The sequence below is a fragment of the Gossypium arboreum genome, chromosome 8 (genome assembly GCF_025698485.1).
Source record: "Gossypium arboreum isolate Shixiya-1 chromosome 8, ASM2569848v2, whole genome shotgun sequence".
Taxonomy (NCBI): domain Eukaryota; kingdom Viridiplantae; phylum Streptophyta; class Magnoliopsida; order Malvales; family Malvaceae; genus Gossypium; species Gossypium arboreum.
Genome location: NC_069077.1, coordinates 126,607,104 through 126,621,159, shown reverse-complemented (window position 1 = coordinate 126,621,159; position 14,056 = coordinate 126,607,104). Strand labels below are relative to the sequence as shown.

At 33.2% G+C, this 14,056-nt stretch overlaps 1 protein-coding gene and 1 non-coding gene across 4 annotated transcripts; one reads left to right on the top strand and one right to left on the bottom strand.

The window, feature by feature from the left end:
* The first annotated feature begins 1,502 nt into the window (after positions 1-1,502).
* On the top strand, positions 1,503-1,609 carry LOC128279829 (small nucleolar RNA R71). Its single transcript, XR_008270022.1, has one exon. It is a non-coding gene; the product is annotated as a small nucleolar RNA R71 (small nucleolar RNA).
* Positions 1,610-2,220: 611 nt separating this feature from the next.
* Positions 2,221-5,145, bottom strand: LOC108456367 (lactoylglutathione lyase-like). Of its 3 annotated transcripts, XM_017754962.2 has the most exons (4): positions 4,542-5,141; positions 2,969-3,002; positions 2,536-2,637; positions 2,221-2,438 (listed from the first exon to the last, which is right to left on the bottom strand). In XM_017754962.2, the coding sequence occupies exons 1-4, from the start codon at positions 4,569-4,571 to the stop codon at positions 2,302-2,304; spliced, it is 303 nt and encodes a 100-aa protein (XP_017610451.1). In that variant the 5' UTR covers positions 4,572-5,141; the 3' UTR covers positions 2,221-2,301. The 3 variants fall into 3 exon arrangements, 2 of the variants coding, with proteins under 2 accessions (XP_017610451.1, XP_017610449.1); XR_008269610.1 differs by lacking the exons at positions 2,969-3,002; positions 4,542-5,141 and adding an exon at positions 2,843-2,867; XM_017754960.2 differs by lacking the exon at positions 2,969-3,002 and having other exon boundaries at positions 4,542-5,145.
* Between the last annotated feature and the right edge of the window lie 8,911 nt (positions 5,146-14,056).

Below are 14,056 nucleotides of genomic sequence, written 5' to 3'. Positions count from 1 at the left end.
ATGGTTTAGACGATCACCTTCAATTTCCGATGTGTTGTCAGAATTGCAAGCTTGAAAGGTGAGTGTTTCGTCTCCTACGCGAAGCGTGAGTTCACTTGTGCCAATATCAATGATGGTTTTAGCAGTTGCTAAAAAGGGCCTTCCTAGGATTAAGGGAGTGTTGCTATCCTCTTCTACATCTAGAACAATAAAGTCAACGGGAAATATAAATTTATCGATTTTAACTAGCACATCTTCAATAATACCTCTAGGGAATCTTATAGTTTTATCTGCGAATTGAATGCTTATCCTAGTCTGTTTTGGTTTCCTGAGACCTAGTTGCTTAAACATTTTGTAAGGCATGACGTTGATACTAGCCCCTAGATCAGCCAATGCATATTAACGTCTAAACTACCAATTAAGCAAGAAATCGTACAACTCCCTAGATCTTTTAGTTTGTTGGGTAGTTTATTTTAGAGAATGGCCGAGCAAACTGCGTTCAGCTCCAGATGCGATGCCTCGTCCAACTTTCGCTTATTTGCTAAAAGATCCTTTAAAAATTTCATTGCGTTTGCCATTTTGCGATAGAGCTTCAATAAATGGTAAGTTAATATGTAATTTTTTCAAGAGTTTAAGGAATTTACCAAATTGTTCATCTGAGCAGTCTTTCCTTGTCACGTTAGGGTATGGCACACGAGGTTTATTTTCGACAGTCACTTGTTTGTTTTTATTATAATCTACCTCACCTTGACCTTTGCTCACCACAGTTTCTTACCTCGATTCTGGTCTAGGCTCAACGATTCCTTCGTTATCTTAAATATTAATTGCGTTGAGCTGTTCTCTTGGGTTGGGTTCAATATTACTTGGCAAGCTACCTTGTGGTCGTTCGAAGATTAGTTTGGACAGCTGGCCTATCTGAGTTTCGAGCCCTTGGATCAACGCTTGCGAGTTTCCGACACCAAAATAAACTTTGAGAGCATCTCTTCAAGGTTTGGCTTCTTTTCCTGTTGGTAGGGTGGTTGTAGGTAGCCCAAAAGATGTTGTGGTCTTTTATTTCCTTGACCGCCCTACGAGAAATTGGGGTGGTTCCTCCAACCTGCATTGTAAGTGTTACTAAATGGATTGTTTTGAGGTCGAGGATTATCCATGTAGTTTAGTTGCTCGTTATCCATGTTATGGGCATAAGGTTGATATTCCGGATGGCTTGTTCCACCGCTACTTGCTTCGCACTGCATTACTAGGTGAACCTGTGAAGAACTAAGAAAACCATCAATCTTTTTATTTAAGAGTTCTACCTAATTAGAGAGCATGGTGACCGAATCGAAGTTATAAACGCAGACTGTTTTCGTTGCTTTGTCCTCATGACTTGCCACTAATAGTTATTTAGTGACATCTCTTCTATAAACTCATAAGCATCTTCTGGTGTTTTATTGTTGATGGTTCCACCAGCAGCTGCGTCAACCATTTGCCGAGTCAAAGGATTCAGACCATTGTGAAATGTTTGTACTTGGAGCCAAAGCGGTAACCCATAGTGAGGGCACCTTCTCAGAAGGTCTTTGTATCTCTCCCAGGCATCGTAGAATGTTTCTAAATCCATCTGCGCAAAAGAAGAGATATCATTGCGTAATTTAGCCATTTTAGCCAGCAGAAAATATTTTAGTAAAAATTTTTCGCTCATTTGTTCCCAAGTAGTAATTGACCCTCGTGGTAATGAGTTCAACCACTGTTTAGCTTTGTTACTCAATGAAAAGGGAAACAACCGAAGACGTATGACATCATCAGAAACTCCATCACTGCAGCAAAATTGACTTTTAGCGACGTTTTTTAAGGTCTTTAAAGCGCCGCTAAAACTATTTGCAGCGTTTTTACAAGCGCCGCAAAAAACGCCGCTATAGACAGCGCCACTAAAGTTTGTGGCGTTTATTTAAAAAAAACGCCGCTAAAGGTCATGACCTTTAGCGGCGCATCTCCAACAAACGCCGCTAAAGGTCTTGACCTTTAGCGGCGCTTCTCCCACAAACGCCGCTAAAGATAATGAAATTTTAAAAAAAAATAAAATATTATAAAAATCATGAAAAATATAAAAAATTTAAAATTCATTATCAAAATATTAAGAAGAATAATATCCATGATATAAATATAAAAATTTTCTATTAAAATTCATTATCAAATTAAATTTTCTATTAAAATTTTAACTAAAAATATTGAAATAAAAATAAAAATTTAGAATCAAAACTAAAATTCTTTCGAAAACATTGGGATCCTTGATGAATGCATACCGTACAAATGAGATTGATAAACTAGGCATGAACAAAAGCACTTTTAGAAAATATTTACATGCTCTAGTCTTAAATAATCTCCATGTGATATACATAATTGTTTTTTGCTGAACTCTACTCCAAGGCGTTGGAATCTTTCACATGCCTTGATTGTATCATCCAGGGTGATGCCAATATGTCCTGAAAAAAGCAAAAGGGCATTTTTAGTACCTAAGAAATCCCAAAAACTCCTTCAATACACAATCCACATATTACAAGAGGTAAGGACTATTCATACCAGAGCCTAAAGGTTCTGAATTCCCGGTTTGGTATCCTTCGAACTCCTGGTCACTTTCAGTATCCCAATTATTGTATAGGAAACATTCAAGTGTTAAACACACTGCAAGGCAGAGGAATAATGATTAACTGTCCTATCAACTGGATCACTTGAATCTAATGAAACATCCTACATCCAAGGAAAACATGCATTTTGAACCAAACATCATTGTTATTACCAAAATGGCAACACCTAAAACCAACAACTGAAAGATGCAACTAGCTAGCACAATGAGCCACTAAGAAATGAGACTAATCAAGGATTTGACCTCATAGCTCATAAAATACAAGGTGAACTTCAATTCAGGAACATCTACTCTCTTAAGCAACCTGAAAACGAGCTTTCATAGAATCCATTAACTATCAAATCAAAAAAGGTTGAAAGTAGTACTTACATTTGTATAAACACTTCAGATATTTAGACACAACCTATAAACAGCCAACAAAGAAGTCAAATTAGATAAAAACGAGCTGACTACCACTGGAATTTGCTAAATTAGTAAATGTTGCTTTGATAGATGAACTGGTAAAAGAAGTGTTGTATCTCGTACAAAGAGCACTGGTCCAAGCTGGATAAGAAATAAAGAGCACTCGCCGCAATTACTAAATCAATCTTACAAGCTAAAACAGTAATTTCTCAAGAATTTAACACAAACAAAGTTCATAAATTCAAGTACCAAACTATCCCCCAAAAAGATTCCCAATTTATTGATCTGTTTGTTTACCTGTGGTCTCCCAAGTAGTCCAGCAGAATTCAAATTAAACCCTGGGATCTCCTCATCTCCCACTCCCTCTGAATGACTCTCATTACCCACAAACCCAAAATCCTTTGAATCCGAAAATCCTACCGAACCCTCTATATCATTAACACCCACCTCAGCCTTCTGCCCTTTCACACTCATATCACCTCTAACCGACACAACTGCACTCTCCTCAGCTCGAAACGGGATCGGTAACAATAATTCTATTTAGTTTTGCTAGATGTTCAGTGTGGAATGATTTTAGTTTTTGTATGAAATAAAACTAATAATTCTATAATCAAGAGATAGAAGTTATCAATAATACACCCAATCTAAGATGATTGTTTCATCATTAGGTGTTAAAAGTCAAGGAGAAAATAGTCCCACAGACCATAATCAATAAACTTCCATTTTATTTATCAAATAAATAATAAACTTCCATTTTAGCTAGGATTGATAAATTAAGAAATATCACCACTGCATTGAGACAATGAAAATGCTAGTTAACAGTATATTATTGATCACAGTATCAAGACGCACAGATGACTATATATACATATATACACATACATTTATATTTCCTCTGTAGAAGAACATGTTATCACTGAATACTTGTAACACATTTTTATATATATCTAAAATATAGGTGAACAAATCAAAGGATAATGTCGTGTCTTGTGTGACACATATGGAAAAGAAAGAGTAAGGCTTTAGGACAAAACCATCAGCACCTTATCCTAATCCATCAAAATCCAATAATGAAGCCTAGGCTGCATATCTTTAAGTTAAGGTGAAGTATTATGACACTTTAAAGAGCTAAAAATTTAACTACTAGGTGAAATGAAGCATAAATAGCACTGTGTAGAGAATCAAAGTAAAATTATGAAGGTGAAATGTCAAAAAAAGAAAGAAATAAATAAAGAAAAGGCTTGAAAATGATAACAAAGATCAACAAAGAATGTTCTTTTAATAATGTAAACTTTACAACTAAGAAGTTTTGACATGTCATGAAATATAAGCACAAAAAGTAAAGCCAAATTAGTTTCCTCAATCAAATCTCAAAGTTGAGAATTCTACCAATTCTAGAGCTATCAATCTTGACCCACGTTTCTTTAATCAATTTATCATAATTCAATACCATTTCCATAATAGTAATTCATAGCAACATAAAGTAAATGGCATTATAATCCCTCGTTTTTTCCCTTATTATAAACCAAAAAAAACAGACCTTGAGGTACGAGAGTGGCAGCAACGCCATTTTGGAGCCGGATCTCGAAGCTCTCAGCAGCAGCTACGGAAGGGAGGTTAACGTGAGTAGTTAAGAGAAGATTCCGGTGGATGGGGAATCCGGTAACAGAGATTCCATCAGCGGCGGCGTCGGTGATTCTGGCCATTGCCGGAGCTTTACTTGAGAAAATGGTGCCCTTCATTCTTTCCGTCTTACTTACTCCTTTGCAAAAACACCATGACTCTCTTAAACCACCCATTTTTCTTTTGCTCGTGTTTTAAATTCTCAAGAGTCCAGAGAAATTGGATTTGGGTTCTTCTGTTTTTTTATCAAAGGGCTGGATCTAGAATGAGTGACATTGAAACTATTGAAGAATGCAAACTGTTTGAAAGTATGCTTCATTGAGAAACATAAAATAAAAGATAAAAATAAGAACTACGCGAACAGAGAGAACAAAGAAACAGTAAAAAAATGGGTTTCTGTGAAACTGAAAAATGAAGTTTTAAATACCTATTTTGGGTGTTTGGGAGAAGAGAAAGTGGAAATGAAAGTACTAAGCTTTATTTTGTTTGGATCTGAAAGCAGGGTGGAGAATTTGGCGGTTGATGTTTTAATTTTTAAATTTAGCGCCATTGAAGCGTTTTGGGCATTTAATATGTTTTGGGCCAAGTATTCATACTTGGATCACTGTCCCTATAGTAAGCTTTAAATCTGTCTGTCTTATTGAAAAATAAGAATGATATAAAATTAATTTGTTCTTTATTAAAATAAAGAAATCATAAAATTTCACTTAATTTAAATGCTAATCCATAGTGTAATACTATAATAGGATAGGTAATGTTTTATTATTTTATAATATTATTTTTCAATATTTAATTTCTTAGATATCAAGAAATGCATAAAGTAAACAAAGATGAAACCATCATGAATTAAATGAGTTAAAATTTAAGTTTTAAAATGGAATCGATGAATTAAAAAATACAAAATGACACAGCAATACAAGCATTATTCTTTTAAGTATGGTCCGCATTAGTTGTTTAGATTTTTATATAATGGTATCTTGGTTATTACATCAAATTTTATTAATTTTGTTACATCAAGTATATTAATTCAAGATATTAATTCAGTTGTGAAATTATTAATTTACCCTCTCACATATAAATTAAGTTATAAGAATGTTTTTTATATTTATATATATATAATAAAAATTAGAAAAACAATTAACTTTATGATTATAACCAAAATAACAATTAATTTTATATAAACTTTTAAATTAATTTTTGTATAAACTTTTAATAAATATATGATCTTAAAAAGAAAAAGTAATTCTCTTAACATACTTTAACAAATTGAATACTAAACCACTTAATCTGTAAAAGCTAAAATATGAGATAAGTATTTGTACTTTTCGTAAAATTAAAATTTAGTCATTATATTTCTATTCTTAAGAATTTAATTCCTCTATGTTTCAAATTTCTGAATTTAAGTTTAATTGTTAAAATTACTTTTTTATTATTATTAAATTCGTTAGGGATTTAGGATGTCGAATTTAGGAATGGGTGATAATACTTTAGGGATTTAGGATGAGGAAGAAGGGGGAAATAGAACTGGGGAAAAACGGGGAAAATGTTAAGTGTATCAGGTGTAGGTAAAAAATAAGACAGCTAAACGACGAAGTTTTGAACAAAATAATTTAACATTAGCAGCGTTTATAACCTAGCGCCACTAAAAATGCACCTATTGCGGCATTTAGGGTTTTAGGTGTTATATTTTAGTGTTTAGGGCTTGTTAGGGTTTAGGGGTTTACTATTTTAAGGGTTATAGATTGGTGTTTTATGTTTTTTTGGGGGTTTAGGATTTTAGGAGTTATATGACTTTTAGTGGCGTTTTACCAAAAGCGCCGCGAATGCTCTGGTCTTTAGCAAAACGCCGCTAATGCTCTGGTCTTTAGCGGCGTTTTGCCAAAAGCGCCGCTAATGGTCTGGTCTTTAGCGGCGTTTTGCCAAAAGCACCGCTAATGCTCTGTTTTTAGCGGCGTTTTAACAAAAAACGTCGCTATTGCTCAGTTTTTAGCGGTGTTTTAGCAAAAACGCCGCTATTGCTCTGTGTTTTACAATTTTTGCGGCGTTTTTTAATAAAACGCCACTAAAAATGCCGCTAAAGCCCTATTTTCCTGTAGTGCATTAATTATAAATGTATCACATGGTTCTAAAAAGTTGGCTAAATGAGCGTTGGGATCCTCATCTTGCAAACCATCAAACTAAACAAATTATTGTATCATTTGAATAGTGTTAGGTTTTAATTAAAAAGTATTTGCAGCTACAGCAGGTCTAACTATGCTTGATTCAGTTCCTGTTAAAGAAGGTTTAGCATAATCATACATAGTGCGTGGAGTAGGATTTTGATTAACCGCAATTGCAGGAGGTAGCTTATTCCCTTAGTTTTCAGCCATCTCTTCAGTTGGGGGTTGAGTATCGTATTCTTACTCGTTCTCCGTGTATCTTAAGCTGCGCCTTATTTCTCTTTGGTTTCTACGAACTGTATGATTGATTTCTTCGTCAAAAAGTAATGGTCCCGACGGGTTTTGTAATAGCCCAAAATTGGGTCTAGTCGGAACAGAGGTTTCGGGACCACAAAATCTGAGATAAAAATAATTATTTTATGATTATTTTGAGGTCTATGATATTATTGCATGATTTTGTGAAAATTTCGTGAAGAAATTCTATGCATAAAGTGCTCAATTTGAAGTTAGGGACTAAATTGAATAAGTTGCAAAACTTGCATTCTAGAAGTTTCTAGTATGAAATTGCTTTGAAATATTAATTAGGAGGTCTTAAATAGCAATTTGACCAATTTCTAAGTGATGGAAAAAAATTGGACATGGATGGAATTTTTGAAAGTTTAGTAAGGAAGGGCATTTTGGTCATTTGGTAATTAATAGAAATAAAAAGGGAAAATAAAGCCAAAATTTACTCATCTTTTTCATGGAGGCCGAAATTAGCATGGGGGAAACCATGGCTAGGGTTTTCAAGCTTTCCAAGCTCAATAGTAAGTCCGTTCTAACCCCGTTTTTCAAGTTCTTTACGTTTTTAGAATCCCGGTAATTTGATTAAGCTTATTCTAGCAATAATTTAAGCTAGGGTTCATATTTGGAAAAATACCCATAGGTGAAATGTGTTTATTTTGCTATTTTATGATAGAATATGAGGTTTTAAATTATGTTAGACAACTTGTGCTACTCGGTTTTGAGTGAAAACGAGTAAAAGGGCTTAATCAGTAAAAATACCTAATAGTCATAAGTATATGTTAGAGTGAGAATTTGATGTTGTCATAGAAGGGAAAAGTGATCAGTGTCATAAAACATAAGAATAAGGGATGAAGTTTAATTTCCGAGCCTAGGGGAAAAAGTGTAAATATGCAAAAGTTTAGGGGAAAAATTGTAATTTTTCCAAAGTTTGAGTTAAGGACTGTTTTGAATAGTACATTAATTAAATAAGTAAAATATGATGTTTTAGATCCCAGAAAATGAGATTTGAACCTAGAATGAGAGAAAAATCGAAAATTGGGAAAGTTGGTAAAATGATCGTTTTAATATCGAGGTAAGTTCATATGTATAATAAGCATTAATTTATGCATGTTTCAATGTAAAATTGATATATTTATTATAATTTTCGAGGTGTTGAAAGTATGTAAGTTGGTATGATAATAATACAATAATAATGTTTGTAATTATATTTGAAAGTTAAATTTAGTGAATTAATTGAATTATGTTAAATTAAATGATTATGGTGCCAAGTTTATGAATTGATTTAAAATATGTCTATGGTCCATGAAGTGCATTGAATTATCATACATAAATGTGATTTCTATGATTATGGATATTATGGGAAATTGTAAGTTCATATGATTTTTAATAAGGCAATGTGTAATTTAATGTTATTGCCTTGATATTAAATGAGATGTAAGTTTATATGTAAGTAATACATCAATATTACTTGTATTATGATATTTTATAATAATATTGGAAATATGTTTGTGGATAATTACTTGATTGGTGAAATTGTTGGAAAAGAGAGAAATCCAGTTGAACCTTCTGAAGATTGGATGATACAGATAGTATGTAGCTAGGTCACATGTATGGTGCTGAGTGCACATCATGTGTACAAGAGAGCTACAAGACATTATGATGTAGCTAGGTCGCATGGGTGATACTATGTGTACACCATGTAGACAAGAGAGCTAAGGGATATATGTAGCTAGGTCGCATGCGTGGCTCCAGGTGAAGGATAGCATGTAGACAAGAGAGCTACGAGATAAATTGGCTAGGTCACATGGGTGGTACTGAGTGTTCACCATGTGTACAAGAGAGCCGAACTCTATGATGGGTGGAGCTATGTGCTAAAACCACAAGTATCGAGGATTGATCCGAAGTGTTCAACGGGAGACTCTCTATGTATTGCTTTGTGAGTTTTGTGATGAATAAGTGCATGAACTTGGTTATGTGAATGATGTGTTCATTAAGTGACCAGGATGTGGTACGGTTATAAACAAGTAAGTTATACATGAGGATGATTTTATGGTGACCTTGTGATCATGGGTCTATACTTGTAATGTATGAAATGTGGTGAAAATGATTTGTGATATGTATGTTAAAATGAGGTTAATACAAAGAAAGTGTGAAAGAGTGAATTAGCAATAAAACTGTTTTGGACAGTAGCAGTGACGTGAATTTGAAAAATCACCAAAAATAGTATAAATTGAATCAGAGACTGAATGAGATATTAAATTAAAGCTTAATGAGTTTATTTTCATATAAAAGAAACAAAGCGAGAAAAGGAGTTCTATATTTTGATATATTTATGTTTTTGTGAGACTGGTTCAGAATGCTTACATGATCCTCTGTTCTGACTTTGGAAAATCACAAAAATTTGGATAAAAATAATTAGAGGCTTAAAATTATATTTTTAAAATCTATAATGAGTCTATTTTCAATATAAATCAACAAAAACATTATCCGATTTCTGTATTGTGAGAGAATTAATTTTTAGTGAAGAGAGGTCAGAACTGTCAAAATGTGAAATAGGGGAAACTTTAATGAATAAACTGTACTAATTGGCTAAACCAAAAATTATGAAAATTTTATGGTGCAAAGATATGTGAGTCTAGTTTCAGGGGAAATTTACGGATCTTAATTTGGAGCTCTGTAGCTCGAATTATAAATAATTAAGTGACTATGACTTGTGTGGACAGTTTGATGTGAGCATTTATTAGTAAATTGTGAAATCGTACTTACAAGAATGCTATATACATTAAGGATGTGGAATGGAGAGGAGGAGGAGGAAAATAAATATATGTGGAATACATGGAAACTATGGTATATGAAATATTGATATAATGAAATAAATGATATGTGTTTATAAGAAAAGCAGAAGAGAATGATATGTATCATGACATGTATATATATATATATATATATATATATATATGACTAGTCTCAATGTAATGCTTGTAGGGTATGGAGTTGAATTAAAATGTTTTAGGCAAACATGTTATTTAGCATCTGAATTGTGGTATTTTATAAAGATATGATCTAGTTTTAAATATGAATGCTTGATGATTAAGTGAAGATATTTGGTAAGATGATAATCTTGGTATAAATGTATAAGTGGTACTATAATAAACAAGGTAAAATGAGTATGAGAGACACATGTATGATGATATACAAATGCTATGTTTGTGGTTTAATTGAGAATATTTAATCATTAAATGAATACCATGTTATATGCTTTTGATTTTGTATAAGTGTGTAAGAGATTAAGGTTGACCAAAGCTTGGAAAATAGCCTAGGTATATTCCACACAGTCAGAGACACGACCATGTGTCTCAGCCGTGTATGGAACATGACTTTGGGACACAGGCGTGTGGAGCCTTAAAGCATGAAATTTTCAAGATTTTCGTAAGTTCTCGGTTTAGTCCCAAACCCTTTCTAAAGTATGTTTTGGGCTTCATAGACTCAAATAAGGGACTATGTGTAAGTGAATGAACGTTTTGAAATATGAATGAAAATTTATGGCCCGTATTTTAGTTTAATGTTTGTATGTTTGTCCGGTAACGCCTCGTACCTTATCCCGGCCTTGGGTACGGGTAAGGGGTGTTACAGGTTTCTTCTAGTCATAAACTATAAAAACCTGCCAATAGAAAGAAAAAGTAGGTTAATAAATAATAATAATAATAAAATTAAATTAGATTGCAATAAAAATAAATGGCTAAAGTAATAAAAATTGAGCGTTCCTAATATCTTAGTTCTCCGGCAACGGCGCCAAAAACTTGATCGTGTGATTTCGTGATAGGTTTTAAATATTTATAATTAATCGTTCTTGAAACTAACTATTATCGCGATGTAGGCAAGTGTACCTATCGAACAGTAGTATAGTTTTAGCAAGACATGATTGTCGAACCCAAAGGAACTAAAAGTATTAGTAATGACTGTCTTTTTATTATCTTGCCTAAGAATAATGGGGTTTTGTTTTTTAACTAACTAATTATCTAAGCTAAGAACTCATAGAGAATAGAATTAGGGAATTGCTTTTGGGAAAATCGATTGAATGAAGACAATACCTAGGGAAAAATCTACCTAGACTTTACTTGTTATTCTGGCTCTGAATCGGAAAATTTATTCATTCAACTTGTTCCGTAGAGATCCCTAAGTTATGTTATTATCCCTATTTAAGACTAATAACGTCTAATCCCTAGATTGAATAACCGAGACTTTTCTCTAATTAACACTCTAGGGTTGCATTAAGTCGATCTATGGATCCCCTTATTAGGTTTCACCCTAATCTGGCAAAATCTTGTCACTCTATGTCTAGGCGCGCAATCAACTCCGCTTAATTATGACAAATGTACTCTTAGACAGGGTCTATTCCTCCTCTGAATAAGAGTATGTCTTGAATCAGTATCCTGGGATATCAAAACAAGAATTAAGAACACATAATTAAGAACAAGTTAAATATTCATCATACGATTTAGAAAATAATAACAAGATTCATCTTAGGTTTAATTCCCCTTAGGTATTTAGGGGGTTTAGTTCATAACTAAATAAGAGAACATCTCAGAAAAATAAAAAATATAAAACATAAAAAAAAACTTAAAACTCCTGAAGGGGAATTGAGGAGAGATCTTCAGTCTTGATGATGAATCCTGCTTTTGAGATGAATCAATCGGCTTCCTTGGAGTAATTCCTTACTCCTTCTTCTATGTGTCCCCTTTTCTCTTCTTCTAGGGTGTATTTATAGGCTTTGGAGTGCCTTTTAGCTCTCAAAATTAGCCTTTTCTGAATTGGACTCAACTTGGGCTCGGCAGGGACACGCCCGTGTGAGATTACTTTAGGCCGTGTTCGAGCCTGTTAGAATGGCACGGGCGTGTGCTATACCCGTGTGAGTCGTGCTTCGATTCTTCCAGATTGACACGGCCGTGTGGTCTGCCCGTGTGAGGAAGTCCAGGCCGTGTTAAGTTCGTACTTTGGCCCATTTTCTCTTTTTTTGGCCCGTTTCTTGCTCCTTTCGCTCTCCTATGCTCTTCTAAGTATAAAACATGAAATTAAAGCATTAGGAGCATCGAATTCACCAATTCTAATGGAAAATCATCCATAAAATGCGTTAAACAAGGGGCAAAAATATGTATAAATTATGGTTTATCAACCCTCAAGGGAACCACAAAGGAGTTTGAATCCAGCTATGAAAGAAATGGTAATGAAAAAGTTTCTCAAGTTGTTGGATGTATGTATAATCTATTCAATCTCAGATAGTGAATAGGTAAGCCCCATTCATGTTGTCCCAAAGGAAACCAGGACTATAGTGGTAAGAAATTTAAATAATGAGCTTGTACCAATGCGAGTGAAAAATGGTTGGAGAATTTGCATAGATTTTAGGAAGCTTAATCAAGTGACTAGGAAAGACTCGTTTTCCCCAACCTTTCATAGACCAAATGCTAGAAAGGCTAGATATAAAATCTTTCTTTTGTTTCGTTGATAGTTTTTTTTAGGTTTGTATCAAATCCTTATTGCACAAGAAGATCTAGAAAATACGACATTCATTTGTCCATTCGGAACTTATGCCTATAAGCGGATGCCTTTTGGTCTTTGTAATGCTTCAGGTATGTTTCAAAAATGCATGATGAGTATTTTTTCTGAATATATTGAGAAATGCATAGAAGTGTTCATGGATGATTTTACGGTATATGGGGATTCATTTGATGAGTTCTTAGATAATTTAACCAAAGTTTTGAAAAGATGCATTGAGACTAACTTAGTTTTAAATTATGAAAAGTGTCATTTTATGGTTACTCAAGGCATTGTATTGGGACAAGTGATTTCTTCCAAGGGTAAAGAGGTGGCTAAAGTAATTGTGGACATAATTGTAAACTTACCTTACCCTACAAATGTTAGGGAAATGTGATCTTTTCTTAGACATGTAGAGCTTTTATCGTAGATTTATCAAGGAATTTTTCAAAATTACTTTGCTATTAACATTACAAAGGGAAGTTCAATTTGAGTTTGGGAAAGAATGTAAGGAGGCGTTTAATTGAAAATAATCATAACAAAATAATATAGTTAGGGCTGATTTTATCTTAGGCTCTTTTTCTAAAAAAAAAAAAAAAAACCTTTAAAATTTTCAGACTAAAATATCTATATACATACCGACAATTCAATTTTATGATTTCCACTTCTCGTTATTAAAATTTTATCCCTGTTTTCCATTGATGCTAAACTTGAATATAAAAAATTTGTCCTCCATTAATTCAACTCAGCATCCAATTCTTTATAAACTGATATAAGAATAACCCAGTAATGAAAAGTTCGACACATTAAAATGCGAGTCTTCTTCCATTTCTGGAAATTACTTACTTGACTAAATAGTTTCATTTTAATTTTAAATGGGTGGTGGATAATAATATATAAGCTCCAAAAATACTAACTCATAATTTATTTATTAATTAATAGTCAATAAATATATGCTTTCAAAGTCTAATCATATCTCCCTATGCGACAATGGCTATTGAGTGTGGAATAAGACAATACCGCAGAATTTTCCACCAATTTTTGACTGCGTCTCCATTACCTAAACCTTAAGCATGTTAGAAGCTAAATTTGTCATTTAGTACACCATGCTCTTTACAAAGAACTTTCCTAAAGTTTGTCACCATAACACAACATCATGTGCTCTACTCTCTTTTCTCTTTCTTTCTTATATATTTTTGGCTAAATCCAAAACTAAAAAAACAAAAATTAAGATAAAATGTTTTTGATTTTCGAATGGAATAATTATTTATTTGGAACCAATATTATTCAGTCATTTTGATTTCTACATTTTTACAATGGTTCAATGGATTGAATATTGTTTCTAAAATAATCAAACAAAATGAAAATCACATCAATGTTTGAAATATAGAAATATAGAATCAGCTTATCCTTAGGCATTACCATGTGAGTGAATAATCCAAACCTAACTCAGTCT